This window comes from Pyrgilauda ruficollis, unplaced genomic scaffold, assembly GCF_017590135.1.
Source record: "Pyrgilauda ruficollis isolate IOZ18807 unplaced genomic scaffold, ASM1759013v1 scaffold34, whole genome shotgun sequence".
In the NCBI taxonomy this organism is placed as follows: Eukaryota; Metazoa; Chordata; class Aves; order Passeriformes; family Passeridae; genus Pyrgilauda; species Pyrgilauda ruficollis.
The window spans coordinates 7,034,248-7,055,900 of NW_024524822.1; the positions used below are offsets into that span (position 1 = coordinate 7,034,248).

Here is a 21,653-nt window from a genome sequence, read left to right on the forward strand (position 1 = left end):
TCATATTTAGCCTTTTTTTATTTTTGTTGCTAAAAAAACATCTTCAGGAGGCCACATTCAATTGCAGCAGTACAGCAGGACACGCCTAGGCTCCATTCCACTTGGACCTATGGAATGAAGGGGAGGAGGCCAAGATCCCCAGGATCCCTCCCACATTTGCCTGATAAATTGAAACACTCCTCAGTTGATTTGGCAGGTCACCCTGACCCCCAGCTGAGGCACTCAAGCAGCTTTTACAGCCAATGACTGGAAGGGCCTGGCTTATGTTGGAATCTGCTGGTTGCCAGCTTTTCTCTGCTTTTTCTTCTTCTTCTTGACCTTGGCTCCAGCAGTGTCCATCCCACTGGAATATTCAGAGCACAGGAGCTCAGCAAGGCGGCGTTTGCTGTGGGTCTTCTTGAGCAGCTCAGACCTGGGCAGGGGGAAGAGCACAGGAATTCAGGAATTCAGGAATTGAGAACCCCTTCTCCTGCTGGGTGGGTTCCTGCAATGCCACTGACAGTAGCACATTAGAGAAGGAGCAGCTCCCTTTCCTTGAGGCTTGATTTGAAATTCTGCCTCGTGCAAAATTAGGTATTGTTGTGACAGGTTTCCACAAAGGTGGCAAAATAGCACGGCGTTTTTCAAAGCAAGCCTTTGTTCTGTACAAATGCTCTTGCAGGGTGGTGGGGAGAAGGAGGAAAGCTTGTGTGCCTGAAGGCTGATGAGTGAGGTGACACAGCGGTTTGGAACTAATAATAATAATAATAATAATAATAATAATAATAATAATAATAATAATAATAATCCTAACAGCCCAATGACATTGAACAATGGAAACATTTTATAAACACAGCTTAAATCCAGAGCTTGAAAGCACAACTCCCTCCCAAATAAACCAGGGGAAAATCAGAATATCATGAGTCTAAACCCAACAGATGGAACTAATAATAATAATAATAATAATAATAATAATAATAATAATAATAATCCTAACAGCCCAATGACATTGAACAATGGAAACATTTTATAAACACAGCTTAAATCCAGAGCTTGAAAGCACAACTCCCTCCCAAATAAACCAGGGGAAAATCAGAATATCATGAGTCTAAACTCAACAGATCCAACAGATTTTCTTTTCTTGCAGTGTCCTGCAGCCATCACATGCACCTCACAGCCTCCCTCTCCAGAGACTGTTTTTTGCAAGAGTAGCTGCATTTTGCATGGCCACCAAGCTCCAACATGGATGTCCCTGCAGCCCTAAACTGCCAGCTATAAATATAAAAACCCACTCAGCATTTTCCCACCACGAGTTCTGCCACTGTCCTGCTCTACAACCTTGGGCAAAGCTCACCCTCAGTTATTTAAAACACAATTTCATGGGTGCAGGACCAGTCATTCCCTAGCTCATTGCCATGGTCCTGGGCATAACAGGGTGTCCACAGCTACTGGTGTTGGCATGTCCCACCCTCCTCCTCATCACCACGGAGTCACAGACTGGTTTGGGTGGAAGGGACCCTAAACATCACCTCATTCCTTTCACTAGACCAGTCCAACCTGAGCCCCTTCCAGCCTGGCCTTGAACACCTCCAGGGTCACCTCTCTGAGCAAGTTCTAGTAAGGACCTGTAACAGACCTCAGCTGTGTCCAGAAAAACAGAACAGAAACCTGTTTGTCCCTCTGCACACGAGGGAACTGAACTGAACAGCAGCTCCACACACACCAGTGAGCTTTGGGGACAGCACAGGGACTCAGCCCTAAACACTCAGTCCTAAAGGTGACACCTTCCAGCACTGCCTCAAAGTCCCCTCAGGTGTCCAAACCCAAACTGGGTGCTGAAGAGAAGGAAGAAATTCTGGCTGCAGCAATGGATCAAGGCATTCAATAGGCCAAACCCACAGGGAGGACAAGGGAAGTGAACTCCTGGCTGCCTGGGGTGTTTGCTTGCTCCCTTCCCGCAGCCTGTGCAGGTGTATCCTCTGCTCAGCCCCCTCCACCAGTGGGTGAAGTTCCTATTTGACACTTTGATTGTTGTCTCCAAGCATTTCCTACAGTAATTCCTGGGTTTCCAAGCAACAGACAAGTTTACTTAACAACAGGGCACTCTGCTGCAGAAGGACAAGGAATCCACCAGTAGCTGCAGGGCTGAGCTGCAGCTCAGCAGGGAGGTTGTCCAACACTTTATTATCAATCAGGTGAAATTGCTGCCCAATTAGTAAATCAATACTCCCTGCTGAGGTGATCAGCTGTACACAGAAAAGCAGGGATGCAGGGAAAAGGGAGCTCTCTCCCTCTAACCCAGGGCCACAAAAATCAATGGAGTTGTGCTGTGGAACCTGTGCTCATCACAGACAGAAGAAAAGCAGCTGTCAAGGCCCTGTGTAACCATGAGATGGAAGAGCTACAGGGAACAGCAGCCTGCAGTGACAGCACACCAGGAAACTGCAGCAGGTCAGGAGCCCTGATTGCTGCTGTAAAGCTGAGAATTCCCCTCTCTGCCCAACTGGTGACAGTCTCTGGGGCTCTGCCAGAGCACAAGATAACCACAGGGCACCTTCCCTCACCAAGGTTATGAGACAAACCCCAGGAGAACTGAGCAAGACCCTAACACTCATCCCCTGAGCATCCTTGGGCAAGGTGTTTTATCTCTTTGGCCTCCATGTCCATCCTCCCTGTGCTTTCCCTGCTGCTGAGGGCTGCTGGGATGTTAATTTAAGGGAGCTGTGTGGTGATACTGTGGCTAAAAGCTTCACAGAAAGGCTGTAAATGTAAAGATGCATTTGCAACACAGACAGAACCCATGTTCCCATCACTGGAAAAGCACATGGAGGATGAGCATCTCATGTACAGGTATCATGGTATACTGAGACAGAGGAAGGAATAAAAGACTCAGGTTTAGAGCTGCCTGTGCACATCTGTAATTAAGCTGCAACCTCACAAAAGCTGGTACCCAGACCCTCAGCTGAGAGACAATAAGGAAAAAGAGGAACTGTCCCCAGACGACTTTGTTATCTCCTGAAAGGCTGGAAAAGAGCTACAGGGAATTTTAAAGACAAAAAAAAAAAAAAAAAAAAAAACAAAAAAAACAAAAAAAAAACAAAACAAAAAAAAAAAAAAAACCAAAAAAAAACTCTTATCCTCCAGAAAACTGGAATGATTTTATTCACTGTTTAAACATGAGAAACTTGTGAATTTTACTAAACACATCACTCAATGATGAAAAGGCAGGAGAGGAACATGTGGAAGAAGAAGTGTCCAGTGAAGGAAAGAGTAAAATCCTTCTTTGCTCTGCTTCAGTTCCCTTCTACACTTGCAGAGCTGTTCCCAGCCTGCTGCTCCCCTTCCCCACCTGGGAGCCACAGGGATCTTAGGGATGCTGGTGCTGCCCAACCCTCCAGCTCTGAGGAAATCTGAATGCTTTGGACTGATCTCCTGGCTCAGAAGATGCCTCTGCTCATCTTTCACCTCAGTGTGAGTGAACTTGTTCCTGGAGGTGCCTCTGAACCTGGCTGGCATCACTGCCTGCTCCTTTGTCTTGCTGTGTGAGATGCTGCTGCAATGCAGTGCACAGGTGTAGTGACCTTTACCCAACTCCCAGCATCTGCAGCATCCAGAGGCTCCCAAACTGCTCCAGCTGAGCAAGGAGGAGGATGAAGTTCTGACACACAGTCCCAGAACTCACGGTGTGTCTTTGGAGGAGACCCGAGGAGGCAGTTCCATTTATCAGAAAACATTTCAACGTGGATTGCACTATCAATCTGCCTGACAGCATCTCCAACAGCTCCTTGACACTGTGCCAGCAGCAGAGCTGGGTTACCTCTGGGCCAAGGCTGCTGCAACACCTGCTTTTCCTACTTATAGCATTGGATGAACCATCTGCAGCCAATGCAACCCTGTTTGGGTTGGTTTTGCTGCTGTTGTTTTTGCAGAGTGGGGGCAAGAAATCCATCAGCAATCCTACCCTGCTCTCGACAGCTCAACAGATGGCCCAGGTCCTCTGCTCCCAGCTGATGCAGATGCTTGAGAAGATCAAGGAAAATTGATAGAATGAGCACCAAGCCTGTTCCAGAACACTCAGGGCAGGGTGGTCTCCACACTAGGATGTGCTGAACAGCAAAGCCCACCTTGCCCTACTGAAGTCAAATGCATTTCAGCCACACAGAAACCCCAGTCTCACTTTCACTGCCATCCCTTGGTCTTCACCCTATGGAAAAAGGCCAAAAGCAGCACTGGGAGGCTGGGATCCTCCCAGGATTCTTGCTTCTGTCAGGCCCTTTCCCAGCCTAGAGAACAGAATATATTTCAATTAGAGAGAGATGATAATTTTTGGTGCACAGCCCCCAGCACAGAGGTTTTCCAGCTCTGTGGGCAAGCACTGTTAACTTGATTAGAGATGGAGCAAAGGCTCTGTGCTGCAGCCACAGTGGAACAGGGCAGTAATAAAGGGCACTGCTGTATGCAGGAAACAATCAGATGGATTTTACAACTATAAAACTTTAATTTCATACTAGGATTTCTTTTATAACATCATGATGTGGTAGCCAGGACTCACCTGTGTCCCTGAACTGCCTTAATGAAGAGTGATGGTGATGTTTCCTTTCACAGCAGCCATGTCTCTTACTCTCATTTTTGGCTCCATTTGCCCATGCTCTCACCTAAGCTCCAGTTTGGCTTTCTAGAGCAGACTGCCCAAAGTGAAATTCCCAGTGGGCAGAATTCCAAAGCTGCATTTTGACTAATTAAGTGATATCAGGAAAGCTCTAAATGTGCACATAAAAACTGGCAAGCAAAGTGCTTCTAATGATGAGACAATTGCTGTGCAGGGAGGCTCAGCTGCAGCCTTGAGTCACAAGCCCTGTATTTTTTCAAAATTGTCAATGCCAAGGTGTTCAAAAGTGGAACCAAGGATGTGAGGGGGGAGATGAGGTAAAAGGCCACGAGTTTGCACCCAAAGGAAACTGCTGCCCTGGCCATGTGAAGGACACAGGGCTACAAGACGTGTTTCCCAGGAGCTGTCTGATTCTATCTGACCATGCTGAAGAATGAATTAACACAAAGATCCTGCAGCCAAAGCCTTCAGGCCATGCCCATCTCCACATCAGAGCAATGGCACTGTGATAATGATGGGCAGCTCTCAAACTCCTCTTCCTGATCCCATTTCACTTGAGGGTTGGGCTTAAACTCTGAAGCACCAGGGGGTTTTTTGAAGCACCTTTGTTTTTATATCACTTTTTGCATATGCTGTAGAAATTCTTGATACTCATAAGTAAATTCAATCTTTCTGAGCATTTCTTGCATCAGAAATTCCTGTAGTAGGGAGTTCCACAGAATCAGCTGAACTGAAGAGTCACCTTTCTTTGTGATGGCTTGAACTCACCAAAAAGCCAAATTAAGTTGCAACTGCTCACTGCAGTGAAAGCCTTTGGGGGCACACACACTACTGGCCTTCCTGATTTCAAAGGGAAAGCAGACCCTCAGCTGATCCAGAATGCCTGAGCAGCACAGGGATGCACGGTGGAATGGCAGTGGGTCTTTGGCATTTGCATTTTGAAGGAGTTAAAAGACAAGTCTATCTGGCCTGTCAGCCACTTCCTCGGCGTGCTGCGACTCCACGGTGAAGCAAGGACAGCTAATCCCTCAATGGAGCTGGGATCAGCTTCCTTGCTCCAGCCTGCAGTCAAAGCATGAGCCCAGACACTGACTAAGCTGATGTGCTGTAATTCAATATGCAGTATCTGGTTCGTGTGCTCATCTCTCACCTCAACACAGCGTTGCAACTTTCTGAAAACATCGCCAGCAATTATTTTTCCGTCTTCAGATCGGGTTTTGCGAGATCCACTACAGCTAAGGGGACAGCTGGTTTGCACAAAGACCTCTGAAAAATGCATGGAAGTTGACGTGGGCAATGAGGAGAGGGCTGCTCCCACATTTCAGCACTGAAACATCACACACCTGGCTGCTCCCTCTCACTGTCTCACCTTCCCCCAGCAGGCTCTCCAAGGAGGCGCCGAGCACAAAAGGAGACTTCAAAAGAAATGAAAAGTTTTCTTTGTCCTCGTAAGGAAACATTTAATGATTGCCTTTACCCCACTTTCAACCTGGAGTGCCTCCTCTTTATTCTCTAGGCAGGTGCTGAGAGATGAGGCTTTAGTGAGCAGCCTGATTAAAAACCAGTATCAGATGTTGGGAGACAATGTGTAATACGACAACCAACACTCACAGCATCATGTGAGAAATATAATTAAAAAGATTGCTCTGTGACTGTGCTGTTATAATTTCAAGCCTTGCATTTTACAATTAGAAACCATTTGTTTTCTAAATGGCAGGCTAAGTTTTGCTTTCTGCTTTGTCAGTGTGAAATCAAGAGCAATTCTCTAAGTTAATAGCATAATCTTGGATTTATGCAAGTGCAGATTGAATTTGAATCAATATTCACTTTCTCTAAACTATCCTATAAATACTAATATACCCTCTCTCTTTATATATTTATTTTTTTTAAGCACACACAGCGAAAGCTGATTAAAGCCAAGTTTCACAGGCAGGAACCATTGTTGCACGCCACAACTTTTGCTATTTTTTTGCAGGGTCTTAACTTTGCAGATGCTCCCGGATTTGAAATCTGGAGCTGGAGCCGTGACAGAGCTGTGCAAAGTCTGCCCACTTTCCTTGAGCTGCAATTCTGTGATCCACGTGTAAATGAGCTCCCAAATCACTCTCAGACCATTTGTTCCAACACCTCCACATCCCCCAACCCCACACGTCCTGTGTGTAAATACCTACTGTATCTTGAGCTTGTCTGTGCTATAATGGGATGAAGACTTGGGGAGGAGGAACCCCCATCTAAAAGAGGTTTGTAACAAGGGAAAAAGTAGCTCTAACAGAGTAGCAACATCACAGGAACAGAGAGAGGCATTGTTACAGGCCAAGTAATCCTGTGACACGCTACTGTCAGTCATAGCTTGACACCCTGCTGGGCCAGCAAGACATCAAAGCCCACCCCATACCATCTTACATGCTCTTTATCAGCTAATCAGGCTATTCTTCCCGAAATAAAGCTCCCTTAAATCCCCTGCTCACAGGGGCATTCCCATCCTGTTGCCCATCTGCTGAGGAGGGTCAGCTGGAGCAGGAGGCAGAGCAGTGGCCTGTCCCTGGTGGCTGCTGAAAGCAGGACAATGCAGGCTCCAACTTTTTATTTTCAAATCCCTTCCCCTTGCATTTTTTTTTCTTTTCACAGGATAGGTGCATGTGCAAGAGAAGTGCCCAGCCCTGGAACAATTATGTGGATTAGTGCTTTAATTGCATGGCTAAGGTTTGCTAACAGGGTTTGTAGCAACAATTACACGGAAAGAGTCACAATTGATGCTGTTAAAAAAAAAAAAGATTTTCCTCCTTTGAATTATTGCAATGATTTTACTGGATCCTGCCATTGCAGTGGGAAGAGAGCGTGTCCTCAGCACTGTGACCCCAAAAGAGAGGATTATCTGTCCTGTGGACCCAGCTCAGAGCAGGCAGGATCAGATGCACTGAGCACCTTCAGCTCCCCTGCCGGCACAGGAGAGGGCTCAGGGCTCCTCCAGCAGCACCAGGGAGTCTCCAGCTCCTTACACAGAACAGGACCCAGAACAGCCCTGAGCAGAGGAGACTGAGCTGCAACTCTGGGCTTGCTGCAGACTGTTCTCAGGAGAGATCCCACAGGATTTTGCAGAAATGCTTTGGCCAGAGCTACTCACACCTCCAGGTTTGCAGAAGGATCATTCCTACCAACAGATCTGCTTTTTTTACACTCAATTCCTGGAGCAAGCCCAACCACCTTGAGGAGCAAAGCACAGCACAGCTCAGGAACATCAGACTGACCTACCTTTTTGGGCTTGGTTTGGCTTTCCTCTTTGAGCCTGCAGTTGGAAGAGCAGTCAGGTTCTGGGGGGCATCTCTCAGCCCAAAGCTCTTGGCCACGTGACCCAGGTGGAGAGATTTGATGTGGAAGATGTGCTTGAGGTCCTTGGGATAGGTGGTATAGGCACAAAGGAAAGACTGCAGTGCTGAGGGGAAGGAAAAACACCAGTGAATTCTGTTTGCTGCTGCATTTATATATATATATATATATATATACACACACTTAAAGATTCAGCTGTTCCAGCTGAAAGGACATGGGGCTGGTCCTTTGGGACACCTTCTGGTCAGCAGCTGGCAGAAAAGGCTGGCATGTTAAAAACCTGTGAGGTTGCACAGTACTGGTACAATCCCAAAAGGGAAGGTAGGTGCTGGGGAGGTGTTAGGAACTGAAACACAACTCCACTGAGTTGCACTGGGTTTGGCTCCTGCAAGGCTGCTCCTTTAGCCACAAAAGCTAAGTTTGTGGCACTTCTCTCCAGAGTCATTGACACTGAGTGGCAGCAGGTAAGAGGAGAGTGAGAACAGAGATGCAGGGATGAAGAAAGAGAAGCATGGAGATGGCACAGGAAGACTCCTCTGATATTAGAGTCCCAGTAGTCCATGCATTTTTCACCAGTTACCAGCTAGTCCCTTATAAATATCTGAGAGCCGGATGGATTTCCTGACTCATCAGCACACTGAGAACAGAGCTCACCTTCTCAAAAGGGAAAAATAATAGAACTGTGTGCAAATTTCCCTTCCCATCTTTATATTCCTGTAATGCCCTTCCCTCAGGGCTCATTGCTCTAAAGACAATCATCCACTAATATGAGCACTACCTCTGCTCCTCCCCGTCCCCAGAACGTTCACTACACCCGGGCTGGCCCCTGCTCTGGGAATAAAGGGACTTCCAGGAAGGAAACTCTGCAGCTGAGAAAATGCCTCCCCTCAATCCCCTGCTGCTCCTCTGCTTGTTAAACCTCCTGTGTCCCCCCAGCCCTCACTCCAAAGCACCTTCTGCATCTTCCTCTCCCTCTCACTCCCAGCAGCAGCGAGCTCTAAACTCTCACCTCTCCTGCCCTTGCCTGTTGAGCCACCGGACCAGCAAGTTTGCCCACAGCTTATGTCTAATCTCTTGGCAGCAGCCGGAGATTGGAGTTTATGAACAGTAATAAAAATGTCATTTTAGCAGATCAGCTCCTGGAAGGACCCAGGGAATCCATCAAAGCTCTGTTTACTGAGCAAAGCGAACTCCTTTTCCCAATCGATGAGAAGAAAAGATTGAGTTTTTTGCACCTTCTTCCCAATTTCACAATGCTGCTCTTTTAGAGGCTTCTGAGCACCAAGAGACCTGTGTTTTCCCAAAAAAGAGAATGCTAAATTCCAAATACTGTCTCAGTCTCCTGTCTGAAGGCCATCCTTCTGAGGGCTTATAAACCAGCTCAAATGCTCTCAAAACTCCTGTTCTGCTGCTTTTCTTTTTTTCCATAAAGTTATTGGTCAAATTCACCTATGAGAAGGGGTAACTCTTCAAAGGGAACAATAGGAACTTGCTCCTGCTTTGAATTCAGTCCCATTGGAGCTAATACAGCTGTCTGCCTCACAGCATTTGAAATGGCTGATATAAAGATCCTGTTATTATGAAGGCTGAGCTCACCTCCCCCAGCCGTGCAGAGAGGAAAAGCTGCTGGTTCCAACTCCCCAAATCAGAGTTAGAGAATCAAAAGTGTCAAAGGCTCCCCTCTTCCCAAAGTCCTGACAGACATCTGCCAGATCCAGCTGTGAGTCAGGGCACACAAAAGCAGGGAGAGCTGCAAGGCACTAACCCAGAGCCGAGCTGAGAGCCTGGCTGGAGCTGCAGGTCAGTGCCAGCCCAGGAACCTGCTCACCTCCAAGCAGCTCAGAGCTGAGATGTTCATTACAGCACCCATGAGGTTGAAATGAAGACCTTTGTGGATGAGATTCTTTTTAAAATCTTTACTATCAGGTCTTTAGACCTCTCAGTGTTGCCAGGGCCATGTTTTCTGGCTTTTATGTGCAATTAGAGTAGCCAGATACTGAACGCTTTATTGGATTTTTCTTTTTTTTAAAGTTGAAATTCTTTTATGGTTTTGTGATCAAAGAGACAGAGCTTTAGGAAAACAACTCACAAAGACTGGTAACAGTGCTGGTCAGGCCATAATTCATGTACAGGGTTCCTTATCTTGATGCCACAAAAACAAACTGACTGAGCTGTTGAGAGGTTTTACCACACCAACACAAGTCTAAGGTAACATGTATTGGCTTGGAGTGGGATTTGGACTTGTGCTCATCAAAGACAGAGGATTTAGACTGGTCCTTTGCACCCCTGCATCCCCATTTTTTCTCCAGAAAATGCAACTGTGGAAAATCAAAGGAAGAAAAGAAAAAAGCCAGTGTGTTCTATGTATGATGGGGGTTAGATGGGCTGGTTTGTTGTTATTCTAACCAGGGGATGAGAGGGTAATGGGATATGAAAGGGAGACAGGTGACATAACCTGTTCACCAGGCTCTCAGCTGGCAGCCAGCTCCCAGCACTGGCCCCAGGGCAGGGCCTCAGCAGGGCTGGATAAACTGGAGGCACTTTGCCAGGGCAGGTGGGAGCAGGAGGGAAGGATGCACCAAAACCACCATGGATTTGAGCATTGTGCCACAGCCCTGGGCTCCTGTGACTCTGCTGTGCCTCTCCACACACAGGCACTGAGGACAGAAAGGAGGAGGCAAAATGCTCAACTGCTGGCTGTAAAACGGGGAAATGAGGAGGAGGAAAGCAGGGTTTGCTTCCTTACCCTCTCTGTAACTCAGCATCAGTCTTCTGAGCTCCTTCTGGCTCCACAGCTCCAAAATGAAGCACCTACCACCACGCAAAGCCTTGCGATGAGCATCCTCCACTTCCCAAAAGGGGCTCCACTCTTGCTAAGGTTCATCCTTCAGGTAGCAGGGCCCAGCCAGACCCCTCCTCCCAGCCAGCTCACTGCTGATCAGTCAATCAAGTTTGAAGGGCAGCACCTTCCCTGAACCATTTGATTTGAGTGTGAAAACCACGGGACCCAGAGGCAGAAGGGGAGAGTGGGCAGGGAGCCACTCGCCTTTTGAAAGCAGGCTGCAGCGCAAACACTGCTTATTAACATTGACTAGGTCAGAAAATGGGGAAAAACAGAAAAAGAGAGAGAAACAAATGCATCTCTGGCACAGTTTCCAATTGATTGTCTGCCATGAAAGCAAAAGCCAGCTGCCATGTTAATTATTCATGACGCCTGGCTCAGAGGGGAGGAAGAGGGGCTTATGGAAGCCACTCAGCAGTGGAAAATTTGCATATGTAGATAGCAGAGTTGGAAAAAGAGGTGGAGTGCTCCTCTACAAGATAAATGGGATGCACAGTATTTCAGCATTTCCTGAAATGTATCTTCTGTACTTCTTTTCTGTGGTTAAAGAAGTTATTTATGCTGAGGTCAGCAACAAGTGTGTGTGTGGGTGGGTGTGTGCACAGTGACACTGGGTAGAGAGGAACCACAGAGGGTTTTTAGGTGTGACCAGAGTTATTCTCTGGTTGTTCCTGTCACAGGCATTTCAGGTTAGAAGTTTGCATGGGGTACAAGAAGTCCCAAGGGAGCAGCAAGAAGCTCATCCATGCAGAATGAAGGATTATGATCATGTCAGTCACGTGCTTTGAGATTGTGGATTTAAAAGAGCAGCTACAAAACTACACCACACACCTGCAAGCTGCTTGTGTAGCAAGTCCAGCACTTCCACTGCAGGAGAAGGTGTTTGAAAACCCCAAGGAACTGAAATCAGCACTGCAACAGCTGGAGGTGGGGTGAGATTTCAGCCCAGGGATGTGCAGTGGTGGCGGGGAGAGCAAAGAGTGAAACAGCAGAATTTCAAATCCTCTGCCCCTCAATACAGCCACACATAAATAAAAAAGCATGCAGAATAACTGGGGTAAGCAGATAGTCATAGGAGATACTCTGATTGCTCTGCTGTGTCATCACCTGAGAAGGGAGTACAACTTTCAGAAAAAAACAGCACCTTCAACCTCCTGAACAATCACTTCTCAAGATTCCAAACAATTTTCATGCTGAACTTTTACCTTGAGAACAGCCTCTCCTTCTCCAGTTTCTTCAAACACTGTATAACTCCAAGAGCAATTTCCCCATATGGTTTTGGACCCCTTGGAAGGTGCTCTCAGAAGGTGAGCACACAAGGCACACTGTCCCACACCTGTATGCAGGTGCACACAGCAGGTACCCAGAATGGCAAACAGGAATGATGCAGACCATTAAAATTAATCCCACCAGAACTCCCTAAAACTCAAAATGCTGCAGAACTGAAATAACTTCTACACAAGCTTTGAGAGCAGGGCTTGACTCAGAGGAATGAGGTAAAAAAGAAAACAGTCAGGAAGAGAGATGTGGGAAGAGGAGACTCAAAAAAAGGGGAAAGGCTCCAGTCCTAAATACTGTGAGCAAGAATGGTTTAGTCTCTTTCATAAAGGGTTTGCATTTTGTGGACCTGTCTCAGTAACTCATAGTCAAATTCCAGTAATTGCCCAGGAGCTCTGGAGCCTGACTTCCCACAGAGCCTACTCTGCACCACCTCTGTGGCTCCTCTCAGGGGACAATTTGGGGTTTCTTTTCCTACCACATCCCCAGCAAGATTTTAATCTTTCTCCCAAATCTGTCTTCCTCTCAATTTTCCAGACTGAGAGGAAGAAGAGCAGAGTCTCTTACACTGCTCAGTGACAACTGCTTGGAAAGGATGGCACATCAAACCCCAGACCTGTACACAGCTACAATCATCAAGTCCATCCCAGTTTTTATTCTTCCTGCTTTTTTGAGTTGTTGCCCCTCTCTCTTTTATCTCCCATCCCACACAACCAGCTTCAATCCAAGATCCTTTCCTGCTCAGGGTTACATGTTGCCTTCCAGGCTTCAAATTCACCCCTGGGGTGAACTGGAGGCATCTGATGGGAATTGCAGCAGGATGTGGTGGAGGAAGTCACCCATCCTCTTCCCAGCATAACACACACAACCCACTGGCTCCTGTTACTGGGTCAAAGCCCTTGGATGTGAATCCCACTGAAAGCCAAGACTAAATCTCATTTGCACATAATATGGGAACGCCAGAAATTAACATTTAATATCACCACAAAGCCTTCTGGGCCTGCCTCAGCCCCCTGCAGAGCCCAACGGCCCCAAAATGTTTCTTCCAGGCCTTTTCCCTGATGCTGTGCCCCAGAAGAAAGCAGCTCCTTGGCAGCTCCTCTGAGCCCTTGTGGGATAAGTGGAAAGAAACTCACTGACCTTTCTTTGCCCACTGGACAGTCCCCTCGCTGGAGTGGACATGATTTTCAAATTTTGTCTGCAGGACCGTGGCCCTCTCCCGGACTTCCTGAGGGTTCTTGCCACAGGATTTCTACCAGGGAGGCAGGAGGATTAGAGGAAAGAGAGAATTTGAGTCAGGAATAATGAAGCAGTTTACAATAGATTTAATAACAGTAAAATCACACAGCAACTACCCAGGGGCCAACAAAGGTAATCCTCTCAATATTACTAGAGGAAAAAAAAAAATCCAGATAAAGATGTTAAAGTCAGAGCAGCCAGTGAGTGCTGTGTGGTGGGGAGAACAAATCAGTTTTAATTTTGTGTTTTCTAACATCTATCATGTATCTTTTTCCTTTACTTTTCTTTTCCCTTCCCTTTTTTTTTTTTTGCTTCCAGGTACAACAGGCCAGATCCCACTGCCAGTTTCCATTGGAATTATTTGGAATAACTCTCCCCAAACCCTAAACTAACAGTTTCAGAGTGATGCTGCAAGCTCCCCTGTGCACTTCCCCAAAACACCCAGGGCAGGAGACCACGAGATCCACAACCACCCCCAAGCTCCAGAGAAGAGACCAAATTCAGCAGCTGTGAACAAAGGCAACCAAATGAACTTCTCATGAATTCCAGCATGGATTTCTACATGAAGTTTCCTGACTGCCAACACATCATATTTGACTGGAACTGCCATCACTTGGCTCCTCTAGAGCAGGACAAGCCCCTTGCACCAAAGGCACGACAGAATAAACTTCCTCAGGCCAAAAGGGCAATTTTGCACGTGTTCCAGCTTTCCTGGGATCAGACTGCAGGATGAAGTTCAGGAAATGGAAAACAAACATTCCTGGGAGCAAGCTGTTACTGGGAGGAGAAGAGAGGCTCTCCCCCTCTCTGAGGGATGCAGGCAGAGAAAGGAAACGTGGACCAGAAAACAAGAGAAATTTTTGATGGGAAGCTGACAGCAAAGTGCACAGCCAAGCATCCATGGATGTGCACCTCTCCCAGAAAAGGGCACAGCTCTCCAGTGTGACTCAAGACAGGAACCAGCATCCAAGTGTGAGAGTGCCAGATCCAAGGCAGCAACTTGGTAGTGGTCAGACCCCTCACCCCAGCAGGGCTGACTGAATACAAACACCCAGCTCCTGGGATTCTGGAGGAGCCCTGTGCCAAGGCAGCAATCCTGCTGTTCCTCTCTGGCAGATCTGCATGCTAATGCTGCAAACCCCTCTTTCCTCTGCACTGCTGCCAGGCCAGAGCAGCCACATCCCCCTGACACCACAAACAAACCCCAGGGACCGTGGGGGCTGCCAGCACCTGACACAAAATGCTCTCCTGTCCCAGATGTGCCACTCTGCACCCAACAGCAAATGTGCCCAGACACAGACCTCAAATGTAGTTTAAATGCCCTGCACTGTGCCCTCTCTGAAATTCAGGATCCCACAGCTTCCAGAATTCCAGGGAATTCCTCAGCAAAGCAAACACACCTGGGCTGCAGCTCCTGCTCACTCACTGCCTGGACTGACTGTCCACCTGCACCTCCAAGGACAGCCTGGCTATTTTAACTCATTAACTCTCCCAGATTTCTGATCTCCGCTGTCTCCCAGTCCCCTCAAGAAAGGCTCACAACCCACCTCACAGAATCACAGCATCATTTAAGTCAGAAAAGACCTCCAAGATAACTGAGACCAAACTTTGACTGATCATCACTTTGTGAACCAAACCATGGCACTGGGTGCCACATCCAGTTTTTCCTGAACACCTCCAGGGGTGGGGACTCCACCACCTTCCTGGGCAGCCCATTCCAATGCTTGACCACTCCTGCAGTGAAGAAATTATTTCTGATTTTCCACCTGAACCTCTCCTGGCACAGCTTGAGGCTGTGTCCTCTCCTCCTGACCTTGTTCCTTGGGAGCAGGTCCTGACCCCCATCTGGCTGCATCCTCCTGTCTGTGAGTTCTCTTCCATGATCCTCTTTTCTGTCCACCTGCACCTCCAAGGACAGCCTGGCTATTTTAACTCATTAACTCTCCCAGATTTCTGATCTCCGCTGTCTCCCAGTCCCCTCAAGAAAGGCTCACAACCCACCTCACAGAATCACAGCATCATTTAAGTCAGAAAAGACCTCCAAGATAACTGAGACCAAACTTTGACTGATCATCACTTTGTGAACCAAACCATGGCACTGAGTGCCACATCCAGTTTTTCCTGAACACCTCCAGGGGTGGGGACTCCACCACCTTCCTGGGCAGCCCATTCCAGTGCTTGACCACTCCTGCAGTGAAGAAATTATTTCTGATTTTCCACCTGAACCTCTCCTGGCACAGCTTGAGGCTGTGTCCTCTCCTCCTGACCTTGTTCCTTGGGAGCAGGTCCTGACCCCCATCTGGCTGCATCCTCCTGTCTGTGAGTTCTCTTCCATGATCCTCTTTTCCTCCAGGCTCAGCCAGCTCCCTCATCTGCTCCTCACATAATTCACTCTCTGGACCTTCCTCAACTTCTCTGGGCACTCCTTTCAGAGCTTCCTTTGACTTCAGGTGTGCCCTGAAGCTGAGACCCTCCCCAGCCAAGGACCCTGCAGAGGTTCAGTGACCCCCGAGTGCAGCTGCCTGCCCGAAGTGGCCACTCCTTGTTGTCACCACCAACTTTCCACCGAGGTGAAACACAAAACTTCCTGGCCCCGCCTGCTCCTCCCGGCCCCCAGCACTTTCCTTTTGTTAAGCCTCCTGGCAGCACCAAGTGTCACCTTCCCAGCGCTTTTTAATATGAATGTGAAATTAGTGAGGTTTGCCCTTTCCCCTGGCGGACAGAATCCTCTGTTATTAAAAAGTAAAGCACTTTAATAATGAAAACTTTTTCTCTTTTTCCTGTGTTTTAACTGTTTAAAATTAATGAGAAGGGCATAACGGTTGTCAAAGCGATATTGAAAGCTGGGTAGCCAGGACCGAATAAGCACGAAAATCCCTCCAGAGTGTTAAATAAACAGTGCTTCAGCCCCCTCTGAATCCCTGTGTTGGTTATTGTATACATTCTGTAACAGCACTCAGAATAGATCTGAGCACCAGGGAGGCAGAAAGGTTTCAGAATTCCAATAAAGGCCTCAAATTAAAGACAGCCTGGTGCGAATTCCAGGAGAAAATTAAAGAGACCTCAAGCTTAAGTGACAGGTGACTTGCTTCTGTGTCACAACTGTCAGGGGATTTAGTGATAATATGGCAATATATTACAAAGGACTTTTCTTATTCCCCCCTTTAGGTTTCAAAATGAGGCATCTCTTCTTCCTGGTGCTGGGGGAAAATAAAAAAAAAAAAAGTAAGACAAAAATGAGGGATAAAAAGCTAGGTGCATAATTTCCAAAGTGTGAGGTCAGTGCAAGAGATATAAATAAAAAAAAAGCAAATGGCAGGAAACATAATGTCCTCGGAAAACAGCTTCTCCCCTCCTCCCATCTCCACTTTGTCTTTTATCCCCTTCAGACCCTTGAGACAGAACTCATTTTAAAATTGCACCCTAATGGGCATGAAAAAAAAACCTGTGTTTGATTCCTGTCTTCCAGGGAAGTTCATCTAAAAAAAAAAAACCAAAAAAACCCCACCCCAATAATAAAAAAAAAAGAATCTAAATTTAAAACTGACTCAGAGGCGAACTGTGAAAATAAAACCTGCCCATGACTGAGTGTCTGGACAGATCAAATAAATCAGTGCCACTGGAAGGGCATGGAAGCCATTCCATGTTCTTTACTCACACAGGCAAGCTTTAATCCTGGTTTGGATGAGCAGGACAATTAATTTGAGACCTTACACATTTTTCCAAGACCCCAAAGATAAAAGCCTACCCCAGAGGTTTGCTTGATCTGCATCCTCATCCCTCTGTTAAATAAGCAGCACTGTTGCCATCATGGAGAAACAGAGGGATAGGAGAACTTTTTCTGCCTTGTGATTCCTTAAAATCCTGTTCTGGCAGATCCCAAACCACTGGCATAATGAGTGTGGATATTAACAATATTTATCAGCTAAAAGAAGAAATGCAAGAGAAAAAAGTCAGGATGCAATGTTATTTAACCAGTTTGAGACATCAGGGTAACTCCTAAAAATGCCAACTCCACCAGGAAAAGATTTATGGATTTCAGTCAGAAGAAGGGAACTTGCAGTGATGAAGATGGCAGGTTTTAGGTTTGAGAGGTTGGGATAAGTACTGAAAACTTCTGACTTCATTAAGAGAACATGATAATGGAAAAAAAATTGAAACACAGTAAGACTAGACTGAGGTAGAGAAGTTCATTCTTAAAACAGGAAAAAAAAAAAAGAAGGATGGGGAAACCCACCAAAAAGCCAGGCTGTAACATCTCCTGCTTCCATTATACTTCAAAACAAAATGAAGGATTTTGTTTTAATAACAACTTTTTACTAACCTCCACACACCTTCTCTAGAACTCACCAAGTCCCCCTTGCCCCCCTCCATAAAAGTTGAAAGATCAAATTTATTCTCTTTGTAGGCAGGTGAACATTCACACGCCCAGACATAGCCACATATATATTTCATATACCTAAATATAAAATATACATTTTACAGGCACTTCAGCTTGCTCCCCGGCTGCACACAGAAGCCCAAAAAATACATGTTCCAACGTGGTACTTGTAATGGACTTGAGTTGAGGCAATGAGAACTGAAGAGCATCATAATGAGGTTCCTGTGTGCAGGACTATAATATATACATGACTCAGAGCACGGAGAGCTGAGAGCAGAGCTGAACCTCCCTCCAAAGGCAATGTCCCAATAGGATCAGTTCAGCTCTTCCTGACACCTCCTCAATCCCTCCTGTCCCACTGCACTCCCAGTTTGTTGTACTGTCCGTGTGCAAATTTAGGGAATTTAATAGAGATTAACTCTCCTGAAAATTGGGAAATGTTCCTGCAGATTCTGAGCTGACCACTCAGAGTCTCCATGCAATATAAACGTGGAGCTAATAAACACAACAAGTCCTTGATTGCATTAATATATTTTTCAAGTCATTCCTGAAGGAGTCTGTTTCATACTGACAGAACTGCTGTAATTCCATCCCCAATAACTGATACAGAATTTTTCCCATGAAGAGAAACTCTATTCTTAAATCCCAGTTCTTTCAGATTGAGTCACATAAAAACTGGTTATTCTGTATTTCTAAGTTCCTGAGAGAGATTAAAACCATCCTACAACCACAGTGGATGGATCTCAGCTCCAGTGAAGTCAACAGCAAAATCCCACTCGCTTTGATGTCAGAGGGAAAAGCGGAATTTAATCCCACCTCTGAAAGCAAAAGGAACCAAGTCCTTCTGTGCAAGTTCCTGTGTGCAGCACCTGGCATGGCAGGGCCTGCCCACACCAGCAACTGCTCCTTTCAAAGAGGGGCTGGGTTTAGAGCTTTTTGGAAGGAAAGGATAAAAACCAAAAGATGTGCGTTTAAAAAATTCTGTGTTTAAATGTGTAAAGCATTTGACAACTTGGAAGCATGGTAGAAATACCAAACAGGCTTGGTTAGGTTTTTGTTGCTAAAAAGGGATTTTCTCCCGCAGCTTTTCAAAACTTAAAATTGAAATTTCCTGGAACAAAACATGTTCTCTTTTTTGCCCACTTTCCTTGAAATAACATTCATCCCCACATCTGGAACAGTGAATATTCTGTCCCATGTGAGTAACAAATTTAAAGTACAATTTCTGCATAAATGGAATTGTTGAAAAAGTCTTCAAAGGAAATCTGAAGTCACTCTCCCTGTAAGCACATTTGGGACAAAAGGGAAGTATTTATACATGGAACTATTTAAAATAATTTCTGCACTAAGAAAGCACAACTGAACTTTGTTACGAGGCAATATCCTATGCACGATCCAGCCATTTAAAACACAGGCATTACAGGCTGATTCCAGCCAAAAACAGTGGTGGGAGAGAGCTTTAAATAGAGCTGCATCTCAGCTGAGCTCAGACCTGGCTGTGTGAGAGGTGCAGGAACACTGAACATCCTTCCCAGGCCATGTTTACCAGGAACACCCCGGCTCCCAGCAGCCAACGCCTCAGACACGGGGTAACAAAAGCATGGGCAGGCAAAACAGCAACAAGAGAGAAAAAAAGAGTGTGTGCTGCATCATGCTTGACACATTCTTGACTTGCATTCAAAATGCAGGTTCTGGCAGGATTTAATTTGCCAGAGCACAGCAACGCCCGAGACATCAATTGCAAATGAGTGAATTCTGTGAATTAGCAACTTGAAGGCAGACCCAAAGCTTGCCCAAGTCAATAAAAAGGTGCCTGTCAACCCAGGGAGCTTTGTTTTAGGCTCCAAGTAAATACAGATGATAAAAACCCTGACGTAGCACATCACCAAATGCATTTTCTTCATTTCTTCAGAGAAGTTTAGAGCCATTTGTCATCTCCAACAGAATTTTAGTGCAGAAACGCAGGAAAAACAGGAACATTGTGAGGGAAGAAACACAGAGCTTTTGCATCCAGAAACCTTCCCTGCCCTGCCTGTCCCTGAAGAGTTAGCAAGCTACTGCTTTCTGGGAACAACAAAAGACTGAAAAATTGTGATATAAGGTAGTTCTATAATTATTTACACTGTCTGACATCATGGATGTAAAGAAAGACACGGAGGCAGGAACACTTGTGATGCTGGACTGGCAAGTGAAAACTGGAGCAACTCCAAAGCAGCAGAGTAACTCACCTTGCTTCCTGGTCTGTGCAGTTTGAAGCGATCATCTTTCATCAGGGTGGCTAACACCTTCTCCATCTTCAGCTCTGAAACACTGAGGCAACAAAGACAAAAAATTACTGTTTCTCCTGCTGTGGAACACAGTGTGGAATGAGCCACAGACTGGTAATGGAGAGCAAAACAATTGAGATTCAGAGTTTAACTTGAGAATTTATTCCTGAAATACACAAGGTCTTGGTGCAGACACTCCCTCATCACCTCTGGAAGAGGAACTACTGTAAAATCCAAACCCCTGCTTTCAGTGGCACAGAGACACAACTGACCCACAATTCTGTCACTGTTTTAAGTCACAAACAACACATACACTCCAATTCTGGCAGAGCATCAAAATAACTGAGGGTGGACCTTCCATTCACTGGAAGTCTCCTTGGCTCTCAACCAAGAGGAACTGATTAAAGAAATAAACTGGATTACACTTCCATTATTGTCATAATTTTTCTTTCCTTGCACTGAGAAGCACCAGGACAATTGGGAAACACCTGGTTATTCTTTTCACCAAAAGAAACTCAAGACAGAGCTGAAGCAGCTCATAACATTAATACTTCTTGTAAATTTGTTCTGTAACTGTAAAGAATAAAATCTGCAACCTCCACTTTGAACCCAGGGGTTGTCCAACATTTCTTTTTTCACTCAGGAGCAGAAGATTGGTTGTGTAACTGTGAGAAACTGACTGAGGCACCCACAGGCTGGAAACACCTGCTCCACTTTGCTTGCTACTCCTGCCACATCTTACCTCCTCCAATTCAGCTCCCAGAGTCTCTGGAATGAGACACAGTGCTCAAACCTCACTCAAAGGATGGTACTTTCATGTTTACACACATTTGTTTCCACCTGTGTTACTGACCACACTCACAACACCAAAGAGCTGAAAGTAAAGGTGTGCAAAGACACAGCTCCTTCCTCTCACAGTGACTCAAGCTCAGAGGGTAACAACAAAACCCTGAGGACCTTTTCCCATCAGACAATTCCCCTGCAGCTTCCTTCCCTCTGGTCACATTTCTTTCTTTCCCAAAGGATCCTACATGATTCCAGCTCCTTGCTGCCTCACTCAGGTGAAAGCTCAGAGGCACTTCCCAATGGACAAACTCACCCTCCAATTCATTTATAGCCTCAAAAGCCACCTCTGACATCAGACACACAGTTTGATTTCCTTTCCTGCTCTGAGAACTCACCTCCCCTCTCATCTGAAGTGCAAAGCCAAAGCCCAGCCCATTAGGGACTCCACAACATTTATTTTTTTTTTTTTAAATACAGGAGACTCATTCAGCTGTCCTAGCCAGGCTTCACACTGGGCATTTATTTTCATTCTGTCGACTCACATTCCTCCTGTAGGCTCAACCAGATGATTTATTCTCCAGTCCTGCTTGCATGACACTGCTGGGTCCTGCTATGGCCCAGATAAGGAAATGCTTAGAAAACTGCTTCATTTCCAAGTGAGCAGCCCTGCTTAAAGGTGCATTTACAGGACACCAGAAATTCTTTGTCCTCTTTAACACTGTCTTAAGGGGCACACACACTCCAGGTGACAGCACAGGAACAGCTGTGCAGCTTCAGGCCATTAATATTACAGCTGCATCCAAACTGGGTCCCCTTTCCAAGGGAATTACTCAGATCATAAAAGCTGATGTCTGTGGGCCCAAATTTTCAGTAATGGGCAAAGGTCACGTCTAGGAAAGAAGCCAAGGAGTTCATTTGGGATTAAATCCATCTAAAGAAGACAGA

General features: G+C 46.1%; 1 protein-coding gene across 1 annotated transcript in view; it reads right to left on the minus strand.

The window, feature by feature from the left end:
- DDX31 (DEAD-box helicase 31) overlaps nucleotides 1-21,653 on the minus strand; it is a 44,384-nt gene continuing 22,731 nt past the window's right edge. The window contains 4 exon segments of the mRNA XM_041474842.1: nucleotides 1-412; nucleotides 7,841-8,021; nucleotides 13,176-13,287; nucleotides 19,884-19,965. Of these exon segments, the coding sequence (XP_041330776.1) occupies nucleotides 262-412; nucleotides 7,841-8,021; nucleotides 13,176-13,287; nucleotides 19,884-19,965 (526 nt within the window). The 3' untranslated portion in view covers nucleotides 1-261.